The 27,490-nt window shown below is 38.1% G+C and overlaps 3 protein-coding genes across 5 annotated transcripts; all 3 read right to left on the minus strand.

Annotated features, from left to right (window-relative positions):
• Positions 1 to 1,162: 1,162 nt before the first annotated feature.
• Positions 1,163 to 5,865, minus strand: LOC121265037 (protein ENHANCED DISEASE RESISTANCE 4). 3 transcript variants are annotated; one of them, XR_005940599.1, is made up of 4 exons: positions 5,569 to 5,865; positions 4,562 to 4,812; positions 1,568 to 4,107; positions 1,163 to 1,493 (listed from the first exon to the last, which is right to left on the minus strand). XR_005940599.1 is itself a non-coding variant. In XM_041168478.1 (4 exons), the coding sequence occupies exons 2-3, from the start codon at positions 4,692 to 4,694 to the stop codon at positions 1,676 to 1,678; spliced, it is 2,565 nt and encodes an 854-aa protein (XP_041024412.1). In that variant the 5' UTR covers positions 4,695 to 4,812; positions 5,569 to 5,864; the 3' UTR covers positions 1,163 to 1,584; positions 1,663 to 1,675. The 3 variants fall into 3 exon arrangements, 2 of the variants coding, with proteins under 2 accessions (XP_041024412.1, XP_041024419.1); XM_041168478.1 differs by having other exon boundaries at positions 1,163 to 1,584; positions 1,663 to 4,107; positions 5,569 to 5,864; XM_041168485.1 differs by lacking the exon at positions 5,569 to 5,865 and adding an exon at positions 5,409 to 5,562 and having other exon boundaries at positions 1,163 to 1,584; positions 1,663 to 4,107.
• A 1,601-nt stretch (positions 5,866 to 7,466) lies between these two features.
• On the minus strand, positions 7,467 to 27,107 carry LOC121255676. The gene is made up of 3 exons (XM_041156139.1): positions 26,320 to 27,107; positions 8,854 to 9,126; positions 7,467 to 8,028 (listed from the first exon to the last, which is right to left on the minus strand). Exons 1-3 carry the CDS (start codon positions 26,911 to 26,913, stop codon positions 7,759 to 7,761), a joined length of 1,137 nt encoding a protein of 378 aa, XP_041012073.1. The 5' UTR covers positions 26,914 to 27,107; the 3' UTR covers positions 7,467 to 7,758.
• Positions 11,528 to 12,917, minus strand: LOC121255680. The gene has a single exon (XM_041156152.1). It carries the CDS (start codon positions 12,378 to 12,380, stop codon positions 11,832 to 11,834), a length of 549 nt encoding a protein of 182 aa, XP_041012086.1. The 5' UTR covers positions 12,381 to 12,917; the 3' UTR covers positions 11,528 to 11,831.
• Positions 27,108 to 27,490: the final 383 nt, after the last annotated feature.

Here is a 27,490-nt window from a genome sequence, read left to right on the forward strand (position 1 = left end):
TTTTACTACTATTCAAAGAAATACTAAAATATTCTAAATATCCAAACGGACCTAAAATATGAATTTATTGACTAGTTGCAATAAGAATAAGATATAAATCTAAATTGTTTCAATAAGTATATTATTTATGTATTTAACCTCAGCCACATTTTCTTGCCTCAAATATTCTCGTATACGAAGAGATAAAATACCACCATTAAGTTACAAGTGCGTCACAATATTAGTATTATGTACATCAACACAAATTTAATATAAAATACTCATTCATTTCCTGATTTTTTCTGTTCAACTAAATAAAGTAAAAAACACTATGTTTTATCTTTCATTTTTTCTACAACTCTCATTAAATATAATGACAAAAAAGTTAATATATGTGTAGTTTTATTATATTTTCATAATAAAAAAAAACTTGTTTATCAAATACAATTTAAAAAATAAAGAAAACTTTGAATTAATTGGAATCAATTAAAATCGGTCTGAATCACACAGAATCAATTATGTGATCGATTTAAAAAATATATTAAAATTGGCTTGATTTCTGCCTGATTCTAATTGAATCGGCCTGAATTGACACCTTTTTTTAAGGCTTGTTCTATATAGATTGCTCAGGTTGCTGTGACGGTGGCTTTGGGAATGATGAGTTTTTGTTTTTGCTTAGGACTAGGTGATTGAGGGAATGATGAGTTTTTGTTTTTGCTCAGGACTTTGATATGGTGAAGAAATTTATAGAAGATGTAAATTGAGAGAGAGAAAAATAAAATATTGTGGTTAAGCTATGATCGTCTACATCTATTCATGCTTTTGTGCATATCATTTGATAACTTTTTTGCTTTTTTCTGACCTAATTTTCCAACTTTATTTTTCAATTTTGATTTTTTTAGAAGAAAAGTTAGTTGTGTATATTTTTTTGTTAATTAAATTCATAACATTCAAATACAAAATGAAAAGAAATTAATAGGAAAACACAAGCTGTAATTGAGATTCCAATCTTCCGAGTTGTTAGAATAAAAAATTGTAATTTCCATCAACTTAGACAATGGGTAAGTTAACATGATATCAAAACAGTGATGAAGATTTTATGATCGAGCTTCAAGTCAACACTTCAGTCCTTAATTCAATTTTCAAGTAAATATTCCTCATGACTATTCATCACACATGATTATTATCTCGATTCAATTATCTCTAATATCAAATACATATAATAAGTTTGAAAATTCATTACACACGATCAATCTTAGCCTACCCCACAAATATACAAATTTAGATAGAAATCTGGGTGAATATCTACATATACAACAATCAAAGCCTTTCGTGTCTACTTCTACAGTATAATCCAGAGCGAAGACGTGAATCTTGTTTTAACCAGAACCAAACACGTAGTATAGAAATCAACTAATGTTGTTCGTTTCTCAGAATGCTCAATGCTTCAGCCTCCAGGCAATGGATACAGCATATTGCTTCTGGCGAATTCCCCACTCCTACCACACATTCTCCTAGATAATACTCCTTGAACGCCATTATTGCCATCCAGTACAGACCAATTGGAGAACCACTCCCTTCTATGAACAGCATATCGCCCTTCTATAGGGCTTAACTCATGGCCAGATCACCAAATACTAAACAATATCCCTCATTTCCTTGACCTCATGCATTGTTTTCGTTGGAGACTATAGGCTTACTCCATACCAGACGGCCTTGAGCCAGTTATGACCTCGCTGGGTGAGGAATAACCCATGAGACGATGAAGGGGTGAGCTTGATCTTGGCTCAATTTCAGAGGATAATTTCTCTGCTTTGGACATGTTGGAGGAAAGCCCAGCTGATTCAAACGTTTCCACTGAATTCTTATGCTTGTTTTGTGACCGTTTCCCAATAGACTCCTTCCTTTCATGCACAGGTTTGGAAGGATCAGATAACATGTTTCTTTGATCTGAAATTCCTGGGAGGGCATGAGAGGACGTGAAGGGAACATGATCTCCTTCAGTGGAGCAGCTTTTACAGTATGAGAGTCCATAATCATCTGAGCATGACACCGGATCAGCATACGGAGAAGCATTGGTGTGAGATGCTGAAACCAATCTCCTATTACTATCATCACTATAGTCGCCAACCTCACTTGGTGGAGGGACACAAAAAGCATTCAGTGCATGTGGTACCAAATGAGTTCTGTTTTGAAGTGAAAATTTGAGCAGCTCTGAACAAGCACCACACCTTAGCCAATGAAATCTCTTTCTAAAGAGAAGAAAATCTGCAGGTATCTGCAGAGGGCTCAAGCAATTATAGCAAGATATGATAGGGGCTCCACCTGCAATGGGTCGGAAATGTTGTTTAGCCGAATGATGTTTCTTCACCTCACGGTCTCTATGCCTCTGTTCTTCAGACTTCGCATCACGACTGCACATGGGAAACTCAGGGTCTGCATACTGGTGGGGACTTGAAGGACAAGAGCGGTAGGAAGGATTGCAAAATTTGCGACCAGGATGGAGCCCACATAACTCTTGATTATTTCCAAAAATGGATTGAGGTGGCAACTGTACTGAGCATTGCCAGTCTTGGGGATGGCAATGAAGACAAGAGTGATGAACTCCATGTCTACTGCTTGTTGCCTCTCCTGAGAAACGTACACATGAGAAATTGCGCTGCTCAAGCCAGTTGCTTCCAGACTTACCTCTTCTGGGAAACCTAGGATAATTTAACTCATTATAGAGATCCCCCTCGGGTGCCTCATGATCATTGTAAGTTGACATATGATTTTCCTTCCAAGTGTTAACCCTTCCATCAGCTTTTCCATTTAGATAGCATCTTCTGTTAAGTTCATCCTGCAATTCAGAAACGATTCTCAATAATTTCAACTTGTCCTGTTCAAGGTAATCAGACTTGTCTGATGATTGAAAGCTACTATTGCGATGAAACTGATAATGCACTTGATTTGAGGGGCCACCAATCTCATAGCCAGCAAGGGAACCCCTTCCATAGAAAGGTACCCTGGATGGATAATTTTCTCTGTCACGTCTCCTCCAGTTTCTGACTGGGCGGCCATGCGATTTGGGTTCCAGCAATTCATCTTGATCCCACTTGCCACATCTATTGGCTGAATGCTTCTTAGTGGATGAAAGAATTCCATCTTCTTTAAGATAAGGATGGCAATTCATCAAGCTGTCCACCAGAAAGTTGTCCTTTCTGTTCCTTTCTTCAGAAGGAACAAAGTTTGCAACCTTACAAGTACTTCTAGATAAATGTCTAGGTCGTTCAGGGAATTGATCATCTGTACCATCATAAGAGGAGACACTTCCCTCATATGCGTAATAACTTCTGGTTGGCGATTTAGAGATATCTATAAGTCTACCACTGAGCTCAGAGCTGGGGTTGGCAAACTCTGTGGTTTCTATCGTATCTGTGGACCTTACATGGTCAAACACATGAACATTTTTCTGAGGTTGCTCAAGCTGTTCGTTAGGAGAAGATGTAGGAGTATCTGATGAAATGCTTTCCCTAGCTGCCATATGGTGAGTAACAATTGAAGTACTTCCCATTGTAGCCACGTTATTGTCGGTATTTGAAATTTTGATATTAGAATCACCTTCATTAATATCCACTTCTGAGTTTGCTCCTGCCAACAGTAAGCCATCATCATATGCCTTTACCTCTAAATTTGATCCTACTATTGGTAATGACTCTTCATTCTCAGGAGGTATAAGGTCAGTTGCCAAACACTCTCCAATGGAATCCTCGGGTTGTTTGATATTGCTGTCACAAGATTCAATTGCATCATCTTCATTGCTTTGGTCATTGTTTGATAAGTGTATTATACCTCCAAGCAGCTCACCATTGCAATCCCTTGACTGGCATCGATCCCGCTCCTTGTTCTGACCTTCATTCAACAAATTTATACCTTCAAGATGCTCACTGCAGCAATACCCTGATTGTCTTGGATCTCCCACATTGTTTTGGTCCAAAGAACATCCTCCAGTGGAAGGAACAGTATCTGTATGCATAGAGCTGCCAGATTCTTTATCTTCAGTAACAAGATCCAATGCATTTGTCTGAGGATTATCCATTTCATTTAAGCCAGATTTTGTGCTCTTCACATCATTTGTTTGATTCTTTGCTGCATGCCGGAAAGGGATTGAAAAAAACCAATATTAAACTTAGTGACAATACAGCTAAGCAATATTCTGTACACGCAGAAAAATGAGTAAGCCATGGCATAAAACCTACAGATAGTAAGGCTGCAGTCCATCGCAAGGAAACAGTCATAGTAAGGGGTCCAAACAATGGGGAACAACCCACCATTTTATTCTTTTACATTGGTAGATACGCTAACTCAAGGAGAGCAACAACTGTCTGTCAGCTTATTTTGAATTGAGAAAATAATCAAGAAATGGTACATGACGTTGAAATGGTGGGGGCTATAATCATCTTAAGCCCACACCATTGAGTTTTAGAAATTTCCTGAAATTGAATACTTCAAGATCTGATGTCTACACCACGCATGTCAAGCATAAATTAATTCGTATTCACTGAGTTTATCTAACTTGCTCTGATTTATTTTGGATTATTACCTTGGAGAATTGTACCGCATCCACCACACTTGTACACAGGATGGTCCGGTAACTCGGGAAGAAGCTGCCGACATTTAGGGCATCTAACTAGCCGGAGCTTAGTAGTCAACCCACTGGTCATCTTGGTTGACATATGTGGTCGTGATCAACTAGGGATTGGGCTTCTAAAACCCACTTCGACAGAACATTAATGATCAAAACCCAGATTCATCCATAAAAGGTTTTGTTGAAAACAAGGAGGCCGTCACCGTCTGCATTCAGATAGAAACAAAGATAGACAGGCATGAGATAGATGTATAAAAGACAGAATTCATAGTCGCAATTTGCGGGTGAACTCGTGAAGGGATTCAACGAGGTTGAATAAAAATAAAATAGAATGCTATTGCTACTGAAACGGGAATTATGAATCAGCGAGTTGGAAAATGCCTGCTCAAGGCTATAAGAAGCTACGGAGCATCGGCAATTAACGTGGTACAATAAACACGAAGAGATTATTGGAAAAACTAGCTAACTGCATAATCAACTCTGCATATTAAAGAAACAAAAATTGGGCAAGAAAAAGGTTAGAAGAGGAATGCTTGTCTAGCTGTATGGAATCCCTGGGGAATGAAAGGATAGGTGAAACAGGAGGGGTGGCAATTTCCTCCAATCGGAATACTTGCTCTGCTAGCGGATCAGAAAGATTTTTATGGAATGTCCTACTCCTGCCCGAGCTTTCCGATCAATCAATCCCCTATTTCAGGGCATGAAAGAGAGTACAGATTGGAGAGGATAGGTAACAAAGAAAAGCAGCGGAGATCGGGTCCAATTATAGTCGCAGGCGCTTATAGTGGACAAAAAAACATACCTTTGAGATTGGAAGATGGATATATTAGATCCAGAGAGAGAGAAAGAGAGAGAGAGTTCCCACAATATATAATTGTGTGTGTGTGTGTGTGTGTAAGGATCCGAGGGAGGTGAGGTGTAGAACGCAGATTAGAGGTGGGGAAATGGAAATTAAAAGGAACCTTGGAGGAAATTTAGAGAATTGGAAAGAACTCTATTCGCTGCCGCAAAGTTCACGACTTCCTTTCCATCAACTCCTCTGTCAGGTCATTCTTCTTCTTCCACACTTATGTTTCGTGTGTAGAAAGCTTTTACAGTCAAAGCTGACCTTTCAAAACTAAAGAGAGAAACAAGACGAAGAACTAGAGCTAAGGTCTTTTGCACTGTGTTGTCTGACTTTGACCAACAGGATCGGGGAAGCGAGGCGCCGGTGCCATTCAAAACGGAAATACGTGTCATCCTACGGGGACATACACTCTCTCTCCGAGGTATGGGTTACCTGGTTTGGTGAGGTCCAGCTAGAGCAGGAAACGGGCCAGAGTAGTGTCAAAATTGATCAAGGATATTCGAGTTTGACCAGAGGTTTAAAATTATTATTATTTTAAGATTTAAAAAAGTTAAATTATTTATTATATTTTATGTTGAGATTTGAAAATATTTAATGATAAGTTGAGATGAATTTAAGTTCTGAATGAAGCCTGAATCAGTTTGATGTTGATCTTATTTCTCTATGAATAGTAATGAGGTAGAATAAGTTTTGTAAGATCTATTTAAGATGAGTTTAGATGTGTTTAGATGTCAAGATGAATTTAAATGTATTTATGAAAAGTTGAAAAATATTATTAGTCCCTCGAGTAAAGAGATGTTGAGTTAAAAAATATTGTAGGTCTCACGTGTAAAGAAGTTTTAAGTTGAGATGAGTTTAGTGATTTTGAGAGTTAGATGTTTGAATATTAGAAGAGGTTTAAATCTGAACCGAACTCAGCCGAGCTGAGTGCTGCAGTCAAGGAACCAAACGAGCCCAGGACTGGTTTGGATTCAGAGATGAGATGAGATGGTTTTTTATGAAAGATGAAAGTTGAATAAAATATTGTTAAAATATTATTTTTTAATATTATTATTATTTTAGAATTTGAAAATGTTGAATTAAGATTTGAAAAAATTAAATTGTTTATCATATTTTGTATAATAATTTAGAAAAATTATAATGATGAAATAAAATGAAACACTTTCTTAATTTAAACGGACATAAGTTAGAGAGTTTCTCTCTGTACTATCATCTATTTCTTTTCTTCGTTAATTGTTTTCTTAATTGCAAATTTGCCACCTCGTCCTAGACCTCTACTATCATCTTGCTCTTGGCAGATCCCTCACTCTGGTCTTTTTATGGTTCTCTTTGCTACAGTCTCAGTAACCTACAGACTTTTGGTGACGACCACCAAATTCTGTCATATGCGGTGTGTGTTTGGAGGGAAACGGAAAGTGCGAGGAAGGTAACGGGAAAACAAGGGGAAAATGAGAAAGATCGGGTGGCAGTAAGATTTTGAGATAGTAAGAAAGATATTAACAGTGAATTGAAATGAGATGAAAATTTTTAATATTATTTTTATTTTAAAATTTAAAAAAATTAAAATATTTTTTGTATTGTAAGTTTGAAAAAATTATAATAATTAAATGAGATGTGATAAATTGATATATTCTAAAAAAAATTCCTAGACAAAAGCAAAATAAAACACATTTTTTTATTGTTCAGCTTTCCACGTCCGCGTATAAATAGTTGTCAGTGCGAAAGGTTGTTTCCCCGGCATCACCATCAACAAAGTGTGGGACAAGTCAAAAGTTAAATGTAACAAATGTGTGAAATTGGTTGATTTTGCCCGCGATTAATATCATATCAGGAATTAAGAAGATGATGAGTTGTGCAATCAATCCTTAGTCCATCGGAAATAGAGAGTACCTAATTTATCTGAATTTGGCGTGTATAAGAGAGTTAAGGATACGAATTGGGTAAAATCAAACCGCAATAAGTTACTGCCATTATCAAGAAAGAATCTCAACACGATATCGACTACCATTCCAGTTCCTGAAAGGTAAATTTTGATGTAATTCCTTCAAGGAAAGATGATCAGGAATTGCCAAAAGTTAATTTCAATGTCAGTTGTCAGGCATGTTGCCTGGACTGCTTTATCTTAGTCGGGCCATCTCGATTTTAACACAAAAATTTATGAAATTCCCAAAGACAAAGATGACAATAGAAGCACAAGATGAGTATAATGCAACTCTGATACAGATGCGAGGCACCTGATATCATTTGCCTGAGCTAGTCTAAACCTCAATAATTCTTTCAAAAGCTCAAAAATCTTAAGAAGCAATTAGTGTGAGCCACCTTTTTCAAGCTTCTCAATTTCTTCTTGGTGTCTCCTTTCTCCCTCCTGGCGTTCTCTTTCAGCATCTTCCTCTTCTTCAATTTGGTCAAGATCATCAAACTCTTTGCTTGCTGCCATCGCTTTCACAACAGGATCTCGTAGCTCAGATATTAGTCCACCACCAACCTTATACTCTTCTTCATCGCCAATCAGAAATAATCGTTGGTCAGGTCCTGATGCCATGGGAATGTCGACTGCCAAAAGCTTCAAATCATACTGCAAAAAAGATGGCACCGAATACTTCAGTATAAGGGGACAATCAATGTGCTTCCCTACATGCAGCTTGCCCTTTTCTTCCTCCAAAAAATAAAAAATAAAATTGGCCTTTTCAAGTTCCTGGCTCCATATCAAAAGAAGACTAAAGATACTAGTGACATACAAAAATGGCTTCTAGATGCTTATATTTTAGAGTGTACTGGAGAAAATTAGATAAAGTTCTAATTACCATATATAGTAAAGTGGAATCTAGTCAGATCTCATCCCTCTCCCAGTTTCATGCATGCATTTGCCTGGTTATTAATTGGGTGAGTCGTCAAATATCCATCAACAAATAAACTACGTAGGAATACCATGCAAGTTATTGGTTTAGAGAAGACATTTCCACTTGAGACGAACCAAAAATAGAATTAAAAGGGGCAATTGAAGTTGCCGATTGGTTCAACCTTGGCTTTATATTAAATGCTTGGGATTAAATACCGCAATCACAAGGGAGAAGACTATCTCCCATGATGTAGTCCCTAGGTTTACGGAATGCCAATTGACCAAAAATAGGAATTTGCGTGGGCAAGGTTTGCCTAGAAGAGCCAGTGGAACATAACTATTGTAACATAACATGAAAAGTGTTCTTTAAGTTACATGTCTAAACAATATGCACCTGGAAGAATGGCATAAATATTACCAAACTTTGAGAACAATCCGATTTGATGTTACAAGAAGTTGTCGAGGCAGAACAATAAACACTAGCTTATGTGAGTTACACAACTACAAAAAGTTCTATTACCTCATGATTGAGAAATAAATGGAGGGTCAGCAGAAGTAAACCTGGCCTTTTTTATTCTTCACTTCAACGCTGACGAGACCTTTTCTCTCTGAACCTTGTACGGGAAAGATGAGAAAACACCGCTTGCTCCTAAAATGTGGCCTCAAGTTCTTTAGTGTAAGTCCACCTCCTGACATCACATAGGCTCTCAAATCTGTTCCAGTAAGAGGCGCACCCATAACCTCTAGGATCCCAGCAGATGTATTAAGCCTCCTCATGGCCATTCGATAAATTTTATCAGGATTGACTGTGGATCTTGAGCGGAGATAAAGGCCCTTTAAATAACCAAAAACACAAAACAGACAACACAGCATCTATACCTCAGGCAAAATTATCCAGCAACAATCCGATAACACCAGTTGATCAATATTTTTTTTCTTTTGATGGTTTACAGTTGATCCACATATATTGGCAAGGAAAAATCCAAATCTCAGGTTCCAAAGATCCATATACATGTGTGTGTGAGTGTGCGTGCATATAATTTGCAAAAAGAATGTCAATCAGTTCTGCTTTAGAATCATGGGGTGAGAAAGATGGCATCCCGTCATGAGCTCAGATGCAACTATTAGCAGTTTGAGATTTTTTATCACTCAGCATTTGTAACCGAAGGGCCAGCCAGTACATATGAATGTGATTGGTAAGGAAGTTTGGAATCATTGCAACCTGTGGGCACTTCCGTGGAACTGCATTTGGTAGAACAAAGCTTCATCATGGGTGGCGTTCTTTGCATGGATAGTTATATCAGCTATATTTTTATGTTCAAATTTTGGTTTTTCATTAAGTTTTTCAAATGAGCTCCAACTTGATCACAAGCTGTTTGACTAATTTATTATTTGTGAAGGAAATAAATTATATTACTGACACTTTTAACATTTTCATAAGTTCATTTTGATAATGAGTTATTCAATTATTTTTTTGATAAGTATATTCAATTATTTCTAAATTATAAAACTTTAGTTAGCTAAACTAATATATATGAAGTATGAACTAGTAAAATTAAATTGAAAATAGAATAACCTTCAGACCAGATGCAGGCTTTACACCACCAGTCAGCCTCTCATTCCTTAATAGAAAATGTGAGCCACACAGGATCGATCCGCAAAACTAAGTTAGATCTGTTTTGATGCAGGATTGGGTTCATTCCCATTTAACTCTCTTCAACCACTCAATTTAAAGCCACCACACCTCAGTGAAGAACCTCTGCATCGCAGATTGAGTACTTGGTAGCCAAACCTGACATCATGACATTGTACCGGATTTAACACTCCAGATTTCATAGGTTGATTTTGGTGTGCTGTGATTTTGGTGGGAGAAAATTGAACTAAATTATTCCAAAAGGCATAAAGCACAACAGCACAACACAATCTGAGGCTAGAATCTGGATTTTACACCCTTCAACTTTCACTTTAGGCTCTGCTCCAGGTTCCATGTCTTCCTTTTTTTTTTTTTTTTTTTTTTTTTTTTCGTGGGCTGTGATCTTGGTGGTAGCTGATTGAAGTTATTCCAAAGGTATATAGTCAGTGTGACAAATTAAAGTCCGTCAGCAACCAATAACCCCCAACACCCATCGATGTAAGACGTCGGATTTACTTTACAGATGTTCTCTCTTCTTTGAAATCCGAAACATCCATAATCCTTTTTCCCTATATCAAACATCCCCAAGTCAAACAAACGGCAGCACACAACACAACCATGTACACATTTCCATACTTCGATGACATTCAGAATCACCTCATTAAGCATCCCCACGAACAAACAGATACACCTTAAAACATAAAGCAATGAAGAAGCTGAAAAACAACACAAAATGAAAAACCAAAAAGAAAAAAACAGAATTGTTGGAAAGTTTCCAAATTTATCCAGTCAAGTCTCCCTGGATTATAGGAGAAATTTCTGTAATTATGTAAATATTCTTAGGAGATATTCTTATGAGAAATTCTAGGAGATTTGTTAGCAATTGTTATCCTTGTAGTCTATAAGACATATGGATTGTACCTCATTTTAAAAAATGAGAAATACTATTCGAATTCTTCTCCACTTCTAGATGGTATTAGTAGATTGATCAACTAGAAGTGTAGTAGAAGGATTACCTGGGATTTCCAAATTACCAGTTTTGGGGGGCAATGATTGGCAGCGCTAGGATGATCGAAGGCCTTTATTATTTTGATGATACCCTATTCAGCAATAAACAAGCTCAGGGCTTGAGTGGTAGTACTAGTTCAATCCCTGTGCGGGAACAAATAATGATTTGGAATCATAGATTAGGGCATCCTAGTTTTTCTTATTTAAAATATTTGTTGCCTAGTCTGTTTAAAAATTTGGATTGTACTTCTCTTCATTGTGACTTTTTTCATTTATCAAAAAGTTATCGAATTCCTTATAATTCAAAAGGCTACCGTGCATCAAAGCCTTTTGAGAAACGCTTCTAGACAGCCCTGCTGTTTATAGGAGTAAAACAGTCCTCCAATAAGCATCAAACACGTAAGAGAGTGATGAATTAGCACAATACACAAGGATACAGGTGTTTAAAACTGAAAGGTTAAACATTGAAGGAGATTTCATCCCTGCAGCCCTTATCCGACTAGATAAAATATCAACTTCGAATCCCTGTCTGTTTTCTAGTAGAAATTATCTAAAAATCGAGTATTTTTGCATTGAGAATTTTCGTTAGGCTCGATTGAAAAATGTAGTCTTTGTTGATTCGAATCTTTCAAAAAAAAAAAGGATTTCTCGTTTCTTCTTCTTTGGGTGAACTACCACTAGGTATTTGCTCCTACAAAATTTCCCAAAAATGGAATCTGGATTTTGACCTAGCATGTCCAATGGATCCATCTACCTTAGAGAAAGAAATTGGTGGAAGAAGCTGTCTTTAGTGACCGTGAGATCATCCGATTTGACAGAGAAGCTTGCTTGCTGAAACCCACTGAACATCCTTTGGCATATATGGGATTCAAATGCATATTTTTTATGAGCTCTTTTTTCAATGACATTCAATTGAGTTTGCAGCAGCATCAAGATCCCACCAAGTTGCTTTCATCATGTTGATCAACAGCTTAGAAAAATCATGAATGGCTTTGAAAGTAGCTTCTACTGCAGGTGTAAACAGATCATGGGATAAATCTGCAGGCAAAAATCCATTTTCATTTGAGGAACCTTCTGATTCTTTTGTTGACAAGCCCCTGAGCTTAAGATTCTTCTCCAGTTTCGCCCGCCTCTGGTTTGCCTCATCAATCTGCTGCTGCAACTGAAGAACCTCAGAATCTTTATTTTGAATTTCAGACTGAAATTTCTGAGCTCCTGGGGGGGTCGAGCTCCATCCGTGCCGTGGGATGAGTGTGGGTTGGGGTGGAGTGGAAGATGAAGTAAGTGGCACGGGAGGGTTGTATGAGACGTTGTGATCGGGTGTTGCTAAATGCAGACCATGTAAAATGAAAGGCTTACGTGGAGCCCTGCTATTGGAGGGCTGTTTATTGAAGAAGACCACCCGAACCAGCCTCCAGGTTTTCTCAAACCTTTTTATTTGATTCATAGTGATGTTCGGGGTCCCTCTAAGGTTACTACCTTATTTGGAAAAAATGGTTTGTGACTTTTATAGATGATCATACTCAGATTTGTTGGGTTTATTTGATGAATAGAAAATCTGAAGTATATTATTCAAGAATTTTTATAGCATGATCGAAAATCAATTTCATACAAAAATAAGCATACTTCGTACGGATAATGGTACAGGATATTTCAACTAAGTTTTGGAAAAAATTTTCAAAGAAAGAGAGATTCAACATCAATCCATGTGTCGTGACACCTCATAACAAAATGGCATCGCTGAAAGAAAAAATCGCCATTTACTTGAGGTTGCACGGGCTATAATGTTTTCTATGCATATTCCAAAATATTTGTGGGGGGATGCCATTCTAACTGCTTGTTACCTTATTAATAGAATGCCTACCCGTGTGCTGCAATATATCACTCCTTTGGCATGCCTAAAAAAATCCTTTCCTGATAATAGGATAATTTCTGATCTGCCTCTAAAAGTACTTGAATGCACTGATTTTGTTCATATTACAGATCATCTTAGATCTAAACTTGATCCTAAGGCTGAAAAATGTGTTTCTTGGATATGCTCCCAATAAGAGGGTACAAATGTTTGAATCCAAAAACAAAAAAAAATCACATCAGTATGGATATGTCGTTTTTGTTGAAAATCAGTATACTTTAACCAAACTTATCTTCAGGGGAGAAAGAGAGTAGTGAAGATCAGTTTTGGCAAACTTCTATACTAATGCCTACTGTTTTCCTTGACATTGACATCCCTTTACAAAACATTCAAGGAGCTAAAATTTTAAATAGTGAAAAAAATGGAAATCCAAATCTGCCTGTACAAGCATAAAGGAATCACAAACAGGGGGAGAATTGCTACAGAATAATCCCTCTTCTGAGCTTCGTGTTTATACTAGAGGCAGGTATCGTTCTAATACTAAGGATCATCCCACAATTCCAGAGCATAATCAATCATCACCTCCAAAAACTTGTCATTTGGGAATCCCAGGTAATCCTTCTACTACACTTCTAGTTGATCAATCTACAGACCTTGACGTACCTATAGCCATTAGGAAAGGAGTTAGAACCTGTACCGCACACCCCATTGCCAAATATTTATCATATCACAGACTCTCTCATAATCATAAGGCCTTTACATCCAATATTTCTTACCTATTTGTTCCAAGGACCATATAAGAAGCTATGGATCATCCGGATTGGAAGTTAGCAGTTCTTAAAGAGATGAATGCACTACAAAACAACAGTACTTGGGAAATTATTGATTTACCAAAGGAAAAGAAAACTGTAGGTTGCAAATGGATGTTTACAGTTAAATGCAAGGCTGATGGCAGTATAGAGAGATATAAGGCGAGACTCATTGCAAAAGAGTTTACACAAACATACGGAATTGACCATCAAGAAATGTTTGCTCCAGTGGCCAAGATAAACTCAATCCAAGTTTTACTCTCCTTAGCTGTACATTCTAACTGGCCCTTACACCAGTTGGATATAAAGAATGCCTTTTTAAATGGAGATCTAGAGGCTGAAGTGTTTATGGAATTACCACCAGATTTTGAAGGTAATCTTGGCAGAGATAAGGTGTATAAATTGAAAACATCATTGTATGGGCTCAAGCAATCTCTGAAAGCTTGGTTTGAACGCTTTGGGAAGGCTGTAAAGGGTCATGATTACTGCAAAGGTCAAGCTGATCACACCATGTTCAATAAGCGCTCAGGTGAAGGGAAGGTTGCTAATCTAATTGTCTATGTTGACGATATTATTTTGATAGGTAATGACAACAAAGAACTTGAGAAATTAAAACAGATGCTTGCTAATGAATTTGAGATTAAAGACTTGGGTGGCTTGAAGTATTTTCTCGGTATGGAATTTGCAAGGTCGAGAAAAGGTATTTTTGTTTCACAAAGAAAATATGTGCTTGCCTTGCTTGGAGAAACAAGTTTACTAGGGTGTAAAGCAGCTGAGACACCTATAGAACCTAATCTTAAACTACAACCTGCCAAGCCTGACGAAGTAACCAATAGAGACTAGTACCAAAGATTGGTTGGAAGGCTACTTTATCTATCATATACACATCCTGACATAGCCTTTGTTGTCAGTATGGTAAGCCAATTCATGCACTCACCAGGGCCTGACCACTTTGATGCAGTTTATAGAATCCTGAGATATTTAAAGGGAACTCCAGGAAAAGGTCTATTGTTTGAAGACCATAAACATCTACAAGCTGAGGTATACACTGATGCAGATTGGGCTGGGAGTATAACCGATAGAAGATCAACTCTTGGTTATGGTGCCTTTATTGGTGGAAATTTGGTTACATGGTGCAGCAAAAAACAAAATGTGGTAGCTAGGAGTAGTGAAGAGGCAGAATTTAGAGCAGTTGCTCATGGAATTTGTGAAGTGTTGTGGATTAGAAAATTATTGGAAAAATTGAAAGTCACTAATCCACTACCTATGAAACTGTATTGCGATAACAAATCGGCCATAGCCATTGCTCACAATCCAGTGCTTCATCATAGAACAAAACATGTTGAGGTTGGCAAGCATTTTATAAAGGAGAAGCTGGATAGTGGACTGATTTGTTTACCCTATATCTCTACTATTGAACAAGTAGCAGATATACTTACAAAATGACTACCAAAGAAGCAATTTGAAAATTTGATCAGCAAGCTGGCAATGGAAGACATCTTCAAACCAGCTTGAGGGGGAGTGTTGGAAAGTTTCCAAATTTATCCACTCAACTCTCCCTAGATTATAGGAGAAATTTCTGTAATTATGTAAATATTTACATAATTATTAAAGACCTGTATGGCCTGAAAACTAGAAAAACAGAGGCTGCTGTGTGTCCGGAAAGTTTTTATAGCAATCCCATCTGATGTTCTTCAAGAAAACCAACCCCTAACCCTAGATAACTGCTGCAATCAAAAGCTCACGAACTCCAGTTTGTCTATGTTCCCGTGGAAGAGTATATGGAAGACGAAAGTTCCTTCAAAAGCAGCTTTCTTTGTCTGGACAGCGTCTTTGGACAAGATTCTCACTATAGATAATTTGAGGAAACGACGGGTCATTGTCCTAGATCGGCGTTGTATGTGCAAGAAGCATGGGGAGTCTGTTGATCATCTGCTTTTACACTGCGAGGTGGCTAAGGCTGTATGGGATGATTTCTTCTCAAGAGAAGGATTGTCTTGGGTTATGCCTTGGAGATTGGTGAATTTCCTCGCTAGCTGGACAGGACTACATGAAGATTCTCAAGTAGCGGCAATTTGGAGATTGGTACCAATATGCATGTGTTGGTGCATTTGGAGGGAGAGAAATGCTAGATGTTTTGATGATCAAGAGAGAACAAGGGACAAGCTTAAAGTTTTCTTTTTTAATACATTGTTCCTATGGGCAGGGGCTATAGTTTGTAACAGACGTAGTGTCCATGATCTTCTTCTTTGTATTGCATCCTCTAGCTATGCGTGTTTTCATGTATACTTCCTATGTACCTGCGCTATGCTTATTTCTATGAATATATTATCTTTGATTACCTATAAAAAAAAAAAGATAACTGCTGCAAATACCAATCAACTGTTTTCTTCAGGTTCATGCTTTATTTTGTTTTAAAGAAAACCCTAGGAAAGTTGCTGCAATTTCAGGAGATTTAAAAACCAGCCTCACCCTATCAAGTCCAACCCAATTTTCAGCAAGTCCAACCCAATTTTCAGCAACTTCAAGCAGGTGAGTATTGACCCTACCAAGTTATGATATGATGGAAGTGAGTTTCAATGTCGTGTTATTATGTGTTTTACATCATCATGATATGTTTTCATTTATGACTACAATGCGTTATGTTATTATGTGTTTTACACGCATCATGGTAAGAAAGAAAAAAGACAAATTATGAAAGAAGCTTTAAGAATAGCCATAAAAGATGTCTGGTACCAATGCAGTTATGAGTGGATGTGCAAGCCACAAACCTAAATGTAGTCCGCCATAGTGTGTTATAATAAGTTAAGTTGTTCCCTTAAAGGAAAAACAAGTTTAATGAGTTATGCATAGTACACGTTACATGTTTATGTTAGTACAAGTATTAAGTATGCATGCTTTCCAAGAAAACCATATGTTTATTATGTTAACTATATGATGCACTACTTATTGAGTATTCGACTCATTTTGGTTGTGTGGTTGTTTTTTATGTTTTCAAAATGTCTAGGTAAAGAAGATAGTGTTGACGAGCTGATGTCAGGCATAGATCATGTTTCAAGGGATTTCAGACTTCGTTAATAAGTGTTTTTACACAAAAAAACAGTTTTACATTTTCTAGCTACAGAACAATTTTTATTTAAATATTTTTCAAGACCATTTTTATGTATATTTTCCAGTTATTTTCTTTTTTCAAGAAATGATATATTTTTCATCAAGCTGGGTCTCTTTACCTGGCATAGTTACAAAAGTACATAGCAATCCCAACCTAAAGGAAAGGGGTGCTACAATTGAAGTCTTTATGATATTTTCCAATGAGTTTTATTTTATTGCGAAAATTTGAGGCATTGTTACTGTAAGGGTTATGAGAGATTTTCATTGATATTCTTTAAGGATAGAGAAATGATAGTTGCAGTCGTGAATATGCAAGCGCCGTGCAATCACTTTGAAAAAAGTGAATAAATACGAGACCCACATGAAAAAATATTAATTTTCTAATAGTGGACCCCACTCTTTTTCAAAGGGACTGCACGGTACTTGCGCACTCCATGATTATATGTAACATTACTCTTAAGGATAAGCCAGAATTAAGTTATAGATTTTACAAGAACAGGATGAGGGTTGAATTAATATTTAAAATTCCGATAGGAGATCCGGAATTCCCAATCTTACCTCAGAAAAGATATATTAAGACTGATTTTTTTTTATAGGTGAATTAAGACTATGATTAAGGATAATCAGATATTAACGGGTTTTTATGAAATTAGTATGGATTTAAAGGTCTGTGAACCAGACATAAAAAATTGGTTTGAGGTTATTTGGAGTTAGGATAAATTAGTTATTATATTTACCACTATCGAAGGTCAGGTTGTGCTTTTTGTATAAAATTGCCAGAACTCTAATTATGACTTGCACCTATCAGTTTATGAATCAAATGACATCGCAGTGCCTTAATTTCTGGATATGTTATAAACTTAGATATCAATAAGAAATTGATATAAATATCTAATAAGATCCTCTTCATTGTTTGCCGTTAACAATAAAGGTAGGTTACTTGAAACTAGTCCTTATTGAAACTAAGGCCTCGTTTGTTTTCAGAAAACATCTCATATCATCTCATCTCACCTCATCATTACAACTTTCTCAAATCCCCATACAAAATAAAATAAACAATTCAACTTTTTCAAATCCCAAGACAAAAATAATAACCCTAAAATATATTTTAATAATATTTTATTCAACTTTTTAAATTTAATCTAAACTCATCTCATCTCATCTCTGAAAACAAACGAGCCCTAAGTTTTTGAGCTCTCTATAGAAGGTAGTTGATCGGTGCGTATTGTAGAGAGAGGAAGAAAGGGGGTGAAAGAGCTGGTTGTGGGATCCTCAGCTGTGAAATGGATGGTGCAGACATTGGAGGAGTGTGCTTGCTCAAATGGAAAAAAGGAATTTTACAAAACCTCCCCTGTAAGCAGCAGTGCTTTCATTGCACAAAGATGTTCTAATGCTTATGGAAGATTCTTGACTCTAGTGGAATATAGAGGGGGTGGAACAAGAAGCCCCATCATAATCCCTAAAGAAGTGGAGGGGAAGGGCTGGAAAAAAATGGCAATGGAGCTTTGCGAGGTGCATGAAAGTGTGGGAACATCTAGGAAGAATTTATTGAAAGGGGCTGGAACCACCCAATGGAAAGACTTGGAAAAGGGCCTAGTTAAGTCGTAAACGGAGGCTGTCTTGACTCCATCTGATGGTCTGCCATTGGAGGAGTGCACTGTCGGCCGGAGGAAGCACAGAGAAGAGATGGGCAGTCGTTGAAGGGCAATCTGAAGATTTCACAGAGGCATGTTGTTTCCGTTGTAGAGGCGTGCTGGACACGTTGGTCAGACACACTGTCAGTTGATAGCACTGATGCAATAAGGGAGGGGGGGCATTCTACTCAGTGGTCATGGTGCAGAGCAAATGACCTTAGATACCTTTAAAAGGTAGATAATTGACTTGAGGGAGACAGTCAACAGCTTTATTCAGAGGATAAACCAGCATTTTGGGTTGGGCTTAGAAGCTTCTGTGGGTTGTGGGTTGTGTAAGGGAGAAAGAAGTATCTGTAGGGCTCATACCTCACAGGCAGTAAAAGAAAAGGGCCCAGCCCATATGGTTGTAAGATCTGTAACCCAGTTTTGGTAGGCCAAAAACAACCTAACCCCCGGGAAAGGTCTAGGCCCGTCCTCAACCCAAGATCTAGAACTGAGAAACCACCATCGGTGTCGAGGAACTGTTGGACGAGGATGGCACAAACTAGGCCGGCACTGTGGTGGCAATGGCGTCAGTGATACTCAAGAAAGTCTCTAAGCTAGAAAATGTGACCGAAACCGCGGGGATTGGGGATTGAGGGTGCAATCCCACCTATGTCACCTCAAAGTGGGTCAATGGACATGGGCGATCCGGCAGATGACATCTCGGTTGCCACTGTAGTGGCAACGGTGCCGAAGACACTTGAGGACATCATACTCGTCTCAGAGCTAGAAAATCATGTCAAAATCGAGGGGTTTAAGGGTGCGGTCCCAACTGTGTCTCCTTAGAGTGGGTCAAAAAATCAATTTGAGGTGGGCTTTGGCTCTGGTAATGTCTTTCACACCAGGGATCCTAAAATGACAACTACAAAGGCTGAATCTTCCAAGGGTGCCATGGTTTTGTACAATTCAGATGGGGATGTGAAGGAGTATTGTCAGTGGTCATGTTCCAAACTGTCCAGTCCTCGGGGCATCAATTGAGAGTTCTGGGAGGCACCTATCCCATTGAACTTTGTACACCCGATTGAAACCCAGGCTTCGGAATGGGTTCTCTATAAAGTTTAGGAGATCCAATGTTGTGTTGGGATTGTATGTAATGGTTTTGAAGACCAATTTATTGCCTTACTTGCAGCTGTTGAGGCTGGACAAAGATAAGCTAGCCTTGATGGCGAGCTCAACTCAGCTAAGAAAAGAGCTAGGGAGCTCAAACGGCTTAACTAGACAGTTAATGATCGGGCGAGTGAAAGGAGTTCAATCGTGGGAGAGCAAAGGGAAGGGCAAAGGAGATTGTACAATGAAGCCAAAAATCATTTCTTGGAGTATAAGGAGGCTGAATGAGACGGCAAAGCGCCTCACAATTTGAAATCAACTATGAATATGGCGAGGTGACATTATATGTTTACAAGAAACGAATTTGAGTTTTTCTCTTTAAGCATCATTAGGAGTTCATGGGCATGTAATCAAGTGGGTTGGCACTATCTACCCTCCAATGGAGCATCGGGAAGCATTCTAGTGATGTGGGATAAACGAGTGGTGGAAATGGTGGAGGATGGCATGGGGGATTTCACGGTGGCTTGCTCGTTTAAGAATGTTGAGGATGGCTTCTAGTGGGTCTTCACAAGTGTCTACGGTCCTAATATAGATCAAGCAAGAAGACAATTATGGGATCAGTTGGTAGGGCTATGTAGCATCTGGGATATGCCTTGGTGTATTGGGGTGGTTTTAGGCTATGTTTGAATGTCAAGATCATCTCAACACATCTCAAAGTATTATTAATGGGACCCACTACTTTTTAAACTTTCCATAAAAAGTTAAGCTCATCTCAACCTACTTCATACATTCAAACACATCTCAATGAAGCCCACAAACACTACTATTCACAGATCAACTCAGATCATCTAAGATCACCTCAGCATCTAAATGCAACCTTAATGTCACTCATTTCACGAGGGAAAGATCGAGTGGTTCCAACTACAATTCAGCAATGGTAGACTTCTCTAACTTCATTTTTTACCAAGATCTATTAGACTTGCAAGTGGTTCCTTCACTTGGTCGAGCAACCATGAACATCCTTCTTGCCTTCTTAGTCAAGGATCGATAGATTCTTGGTTTCCTCGGATTGGGAAACCCACTTTCCAAACTTCATTCAAAAGCATCTTCCCCGACTATGTTTAGACCACTTTCCCATCCTTCTTTGACTGTGGAGGACTACACCGAGGTCCAAGGTACTTCAAATTCAAGAGCATGTGGCTGAAATTTGAGGGCTTTATTGACCAAGTTAAACAGTGGTGGACTTCTTATCAATTCCATAGAACTCCAAGTTATATTTTGGCATGTAAATTGAAGGCACTTAAAAAGGATTTGAAGAGCTGGAATGAACAGATGTTTGGTAAAGTGGAAGGCCAGAAGAAACTACTCTTGGAGGAACTTAAGGGTCTAGAGATCATACTGGGTGTAAGGGAAATGTTAGAAGTGGAAAGGGCTTGCAAAACACAAGTGTCTGTAGAACTTGAGAGGGTTTCCCTCATGGGAGAGATATCTTGGAGACAAAAGTCAAGAGCTCTATGGTTGAAGGAGGGGGACAAATGTACCAAGTTCTTCCATCTTGGAGACAAAAGACAAAAGTCAACGCCATTGATACATTGTTGGCGGATGGGGTGACTATCTCTAACCAAACTAAGATCAAGGATTACATTGTCAACTACTATGAGAATTTGCTTTTGGAACAATTTTCTTGGTGATCGAAATTAGACAGATTTACCTTTGATACTATCGACCCACAAGTAAAAGGGTGGCTCAAGAGGCCTTTTGAAGAAATAGAGGTTTAGAAAGTCTTAAAAAGCATGGGGGGGGGGGGGGGGGGGGGGGGGGGGGGGGATAAAGCTCCGAGTTTGGATGGCTTCACTATGGCATTCTATCAGTCTTGTTGGGAAGTGGTAAAGGGTGGTATTATAGGAGTCTTTCAAGAATTCCATGAAAATGGAAGGTTCGGAAAAAACCTCAATGCAACTTTCATTGCTCTTATTATAGCTCTTATTCCAAAAAACTTAGGAGTGGTTAAGGTTAAAGATGTCTGGTAGTAGACTCAAGTCGGGAGAGCCGGGGCTTCTTTGCAAACTATATATGGAAAAGACCTATGATCGAGTAAATTGGATTCTTACTATATATGCTCAAGTGATGTGGTTTCAGGATGAAGTGGTGCTCATTGATCAAACATTGCATCTCTACTGTACACTTCTCTATCTTGATTAATGGCACAACAAGTAGTTTCTTTCAAAGCTCACTGGGACTGAGATAGGGAGATCCCTTATCTCCATTATTATTTGTTTTCGCAATGGAAGCATTTAGAAAAATGATCTACGGGGTTGTGGAGGATGGTTTTATATCCGGCTTTTCAGTGGGGGAGGCAAATATTGGATCTCTCAATATTTCTCATCTCTTATTGCCAACGATACCATGTTATTTTGTGAAGCCAACCTTGATCAGTGCATTGAGGGCTCTCCTTCTATGCTTCGAAGTTGTTTCTGGATTGAAGGTGAACTTGGGCAAATTAGAGGTAGTTTCGGTGGATTAAGTGCATAATGTGGATAGTATGGCTTCTATCTTAGGATGTAAGATATCTAACTATGAAATATCTTGACCTCCCATTGGGTGCTCATTACAAATCAATATCCATTTGGAATGATGTACTATAAAAGATGGAGCGGAAACTTGCTAGTTAGAAGCATACGTACTTGTCCAAATGTGGCAGAGTTACACTTATCAAAAGTACCCTCTCCAACCTACCGACTTATTTCCTCTCTTTATTTCCGCTTCCATCAAAGGTGGCTCACCAATATGGCAGGATTTCCTATGGGGAGGGATGAATGATGTGTTCAAATTTCATCTAGTAAAACGGGCCATCGTTTGTTCCCCAATTTTCAAATGAGGTTTGGGTATCCGAAATTTGTAGCTTTTTAACAAGGCGTTGTTGGGCAATGGCTATGCAGATATCCCATAGAACATGAAGATTTGTGGGGAACAGTTTTAGACTCGAAGTATAGTAGAGCGTGGGGAGGTTGGTGCTCGAACAAGGTGAGTGGATCCCATGGGGTGGGGCTCTGGAAGCACATTCAGCGTGGATGGATTGAATCTTCTAGTTTTACATGTTTGATGTAGGTGATGAGTCCCGAACCAAATTCTGGCGTGATATATAGTGTGGTGAATGGTGATAAGGCACTTAAGGAAGCCTTTCCAGACTTCTTTGGCATAACAAGAATGAAGGAAACCTCGATTGCAGACCTCCTTGACCAATCTAGCAGCACTCCCCAATGGAATATCACATTTCTTAGAGCTGTCCATGATTGGGAAGTTGAAGCAATCTATGAATTTTATAATCTAATATATTTTGTTCTTATGAGGGGGGAGGTGAAGACAGCTTTTTTGGTGACCCTTGGCGAAAGAAAAGTTCACGGTATGCTCCTACCAATCCATCTCTAAGCATAATGTAAATCCATTTTGGTGGAAGAGCATTTGAACGACATCCTTCTTTGTATGGACAACTTTTTTGGGGAAGATTCTCACTATCAACAACCTAAGGAAACGACAAATCATGGTACTGGATTTGTGTTGTTTGTGTAAAAAGAGCGGAGAATCCGTCGATCATCTACTAATACATCGTGAGATTGTCACGACTTCGTGGAATGACTTTTTGCTAGGGTGGGTGTAGCTTGGGTGATACCAAGAAGGGTGATCAACCTCTTAGCTTCATGGAGAGGTCTCAAAGGCACTTCTCAGATTGCTGCAATTTGGAAGATGGTTCCGATTTGCTTCATGGAGAGCGGTCTCAGAATATTCTTTTTTAACACCTTGTTCCAATGGTCGATTGTAATAGATTTTAATGGCATGACCATTCATGAATTTCTTATAACACTAGAACATCACTCTTAGGTGTTGCTCTTGTATTATGACCCTTGTACTGGGGCTTTTGCCTATTCCTCTTCGATCAATAAAATCTTATTTACCGATAAAAAAACATCCAATAAGTATAAAGGGTGAAATATCGAAAGAAGTGAATCTCGGTAGTGACCAGATGCAGTTCCAGGTTGTTTTTCCTAACAGATTATTGCATTATACTTCTAAGAACTCTTTGAGAGATGAATGTAGGACTCATAAGTTAAGAACTTAAACATATAAAAAAAGACAAGCTGAGAGCTTAAGAACTTCAGTTCTCAAGTAAGATACTTCTTTCATGGCTTCATAAGTGATTCTTGCTCATGTTCTAGCAAGGTGAATTTATGTTTGGTTAAGGAATTTAAGCAAATGAAAGTTGACAACCTAGGTAAGTGGATTTGATTAATCTAGACATTGTAAAATGCCCTGATAACTTTTAAGAAAACTTTACTTGAAACTTTCTATTTGGGCTGCTTTACTATTAAAAAAATACTATGATCACAAAATGTCTTGAAAATTTGAAATCATTTCACGAAAAAATATAGATTGAACCATTTTATGTTATGTTTAAGAAATGCATGTATGATAATAGGACAGCATCCAGACTTGAAGAAATATGCATATCTTGCCATATCTATAAAAAAATATGCAAGTCTTGCCATGAAAATTCATATATTAAAGGATGATTTTTGTGATGATGCTTATGACTTCATGAAATGTGCAAATTTCATATTATTCATAAAAAAAAAAATGTGCAAATGTAATATGCTTTGAACTGCAAGGGATGTGAATTTGCATGCACCTAGGGGTGACAAATCGTCTTAACGAGTCGTGCCAAATCGTGTATATTATACGATATGAGTCAACCCGAATATGACCCGTTAGGCTTAATGGGTTAGACTTCCAAACCCTAACACAACCCATTAAAATAACGGGTTGACACGACACGACCAGTTTTGACCCATTATGAATTAATTAAAAATATATTGACATGACCCGTGTGAACCCATTTATGTAAATGGGATGAATTAACCCAAATAATCTATTTGACCTGATTATCATAATTCCACATAAAAGTTAAAATCACAATATCTCCCAAAAATATAAAACTAACTACATAAGTCCAAAATTACAATCCAAACAATAAAAACACCAAAATTAAAATCCAGAGGAAGTGTGGGAGGTGGTCGTGACTTATGAGAACTGACTCAACTAAGAACTAAGAGAGAGTGAGGGTCTAAGGACTGAGAGAGAGTTAGGAAATACGAAATTTAACGGGTCACTAACAGGTTAAGTAGATTGACCCGTTAATGAATCGTGTCTCAACAGGTCAACCCGTTTTGACCAGAACCCGTTAATATCAAACCCAAACCCGCTAAATTTGTGTCGTGTTCATGTTGGGTTAAAGGTTCGTGTTACATATTGCCACCACTACATGCACCCAAGTGAAAGAAAAATTGATATAAAAGAAGTGAGCACCTTATTGTAGCCCTTTGGCAATTTGAGGAATTGGTAATGATGTTTTTGGAATCAAAGCTTATGAGCGAGGCCTTCCTTTCTTTAATGGGGCCATTCATTGCAGCCACTACAAAGGCTGTGTGGTTAACGAGGATGGCTTTCTGAGTGGACCATAAGAGAATGAAGTTGGGGCTAATAAGGGAGCTCATTCAAAAGAATGATGTTTCTTCTTAAACGGGGGATGGGAAAAGTTGATCCCAGAGGTTGGATTGCATAACTTAGTCATATAGGGTCAAAGTAGTATAACCACAAGTGAAATGGCTTAGGGATATTTCACATGAATGTTCTCCCCACTTAGCTCAAATATGAGATTACGAACTCAAGTTGTTTCTCAAGTTCAGCTAAAATGACTTTTGTACAAATTATGGCCTCTCGTTTGGTTACACAAACCATCTCATCTCATCTATCTAATCATTACAACTTTCTCAAACTCCCACACAAAATATAATAAGCAACTTAACTTTTTCCAATCCCAAAACAAAAATTATATTAAAAAATTATATTATAATAATATTTTATTCAAATTTCAATTTTCATCTCATTTCATTTGTGTAACCAAACAAGGCCAATATGTCAACACAAGGAAAAATGTTGGCGTGATATACACTAGTTTGTGGTTTCAAACTTCTTAATGTCAATGACTATGACACAATATGGCTTATTTAATAGTTGCTGAATTTTAGTGATATCATTGGGAATTGCTATTCTATGGGAGGTTAGTTTGTGGTTTCAGACTTCTTAATGTCATTGGTTATGATACATTATGATTTATTTAATGGTCGGTGGCTTTTAGTATTCTTTATGTTACATGAAATTGATCTTATGCACTTAGTGATCTGCTTATGAAAGAAAGAACAATTGACTTATGAAAATCATATGGTAGTTATTTACTCACAATCCCATTTTTAAGAAAGCATCATTCCCTTAATCCCATGGTTTCAGGGTGTGACAGCGGGGCGGGGCAGGGCTGGGGGAGGGGACCTCTTCCCTAGCTAGACAAGACAAGTTCTATCGATTGCAATGCATCAACTAGTGGAATGTAACACAGTACATAAATATCCCTTGATGCGTACCGCATGAATTCGGAGATCAATTTGTGAGATTATAGTGCCTGTTACAGTACTGAAATACTGAAAAACCTAAAAGACAAGTGAAATTGCATTGAAGGGTAACGCTTGTTTCCGAGGGAGCTAGGTTGCCAACTAAGATGAAGAAACATAAGTACAGACCCGGCAAAGCATTTGGAGCAAGAAATGCAAGGTACTAATTTTTAAAAAATGATATGCCTATGCAACGTTCCACAATCACATCAATCTTTGAGAACTTGGCCATGCCTCGGAAGAACGTGTTGTGCATCAATCAATTAATCATCTATTTTAATTTATATTTCCAAAAATTCGAAGAAATTTATATTACTTTAATTTATAATTCCAGAAAATTGAAGAAATTGATAACAATAATTAAAGGGGGATTTGAATTAAAAGAACTTACAGCAAAAGCAACGATAGCCGAAGAGAGGGCAAGAAAGCCATACTTGGCCATGCCTTCGGAGAGGCCAACGAAGGTGTTTGCTATCCCAAACATAATCCTCCAGAGCAAAGCACAAACTAAAAGTCCTCCGGCCCCAATGAGAATCAGAGAGTTTCTCCTAAAGAAAGCCTCAATTTGCAACCCAATAGCTTCGCGATAGCGGGAGAATGTGGAAGTAAGAGCTGTGGCGGGCTTGTCCCAGAAAACCCTTTTGCCCAGGTTCGAATTCATGGAGAATAACCTAACCCCAAACCCAGCACCAGATATAGGGCTATGAGCTGGTTTAATCGTGAAAAAAAGCAAGCTTCTAGTAGATAAAGACGATGTGTTAGGATTGACGGCATTTGAGGAAGTGGGCCTCGAATGGAATTGAGAGATCATGGAGGTCCTTGAATTGACGGGTGAAAGAGAAGACGAGTAAGCTCGAACAGAAGAGGCAAAGACATAATTTGGATTTGAAGAAGACAAAGGGGAGCGAATTGATTTTGACAGCTGACTGTAGTGAATAAGCCTGACAAGACCACCTCGAATCACTCTGACCATGGGTTCTGACATTTCTATTCTCCTACTATGATAATATGCAACACAGAAACTCAAGTCTCAGCAATATCCCCAAATATAGTAGATGACAGAGAAGAAATAGAAACGAGCTTCTTCTCGTCTTATTAACGCTTTCTTATTCCTCTGCGATAGAACTAGTTTTACACAATATCATAAACTTGCAGATGCTCTCAGCTCAGAGATAGTAACACATACAAACGGATCCCACGCAGACGTGGCACACGTCTTTTTTTTTTTAGCTAGGCTAAGGACCAGCCGTGAACAGCTGATCCGTAACACACCTTAGCTGGTATTAAATATTTTTTTTTTCCTTTCTTTCTCTAAAACAGACCACATCTCTCAGTTGGCACTAAAATATATATTTTTTTCCTTTCTTTCTCTAAACGCTGACTACATCTATCTCTTGTCAGTACTTCTCTCTCGCATCAGCTCTCTCTCTCTCTCGTCTATGACTCTCTCATCAAACTCTCTCACTCATCACATCTCTCTCACTCCTTAGATCTCTATCTCTCATCAACTTCATCTCAGTTGCCGAAGTTGAACCGAGGAGGATCAAAAGAGTTATGGCAGG

The sequence above is a fragment of the Juglans microcarpa x Juglans regia genome, chromosome 1D (genome assembly GCF_004785595.1).
Source record: "Juglans microcarpa x Juglans regia isolate MS1-56 chromosome 1D, Jm3101_v1.0, whole genome shotgun sequence".
Lineage (NCBI taxonomy): Eukaryota > Viridiplantae > Streptophyta > Magnoliopsida > Fagales > Juglandaceae > Juglans > Juglans microcarpa x Juglans regia.

Excerpts from the sequence above, each read along its gene's own strand:
- LOC121265037 (XM_041168478.1), bottom strand. The coding sequence starts at position 4,694 with ATGTCAACCAAGATGACCAGTGGGTTGACTACTAAGCTCCGGCTAGTT. Across the intron at positions 4,108-4,561 it reads ATGCGGTACAATTCTCCAAG|CAAAGAATCAAACAAATGAT; the intron begins GTAATAATCCAA and ends TCCGGCATGCAG.
- LOC121255676 (XM_041156139.1), bottom strand. The coding sequence starts at position 26,913 with ATGTCAGAACCCATGGTCAGAGTGATTCGAGGTGGTCTTGTCAGGCTT. Across the intron at positions 9,127-26,319 it reads CGGCTATCGTTGCTTTTGCT|GGCCTTTATCTCCGCTCAAG; the intron begins GTAAGTTCTTTT and ends GGTTATTTAAAG. Across the intron at positions 8,029-8,853 it reads TGAAGAATAAAAAAGGCCAG|TATGATTTGAAGCTTTTGGC; the intron begins GTTTACTTCTGC and ends TCTTTTTTGCAG.
- LOC121255680 (XM_041156152.1), bottom strand. The coding sequence starts at position 12,380 with ATGAATCAAATAAAAAGGTTTGAGAAAACCTGGAGGCTGGTTCGGGTG.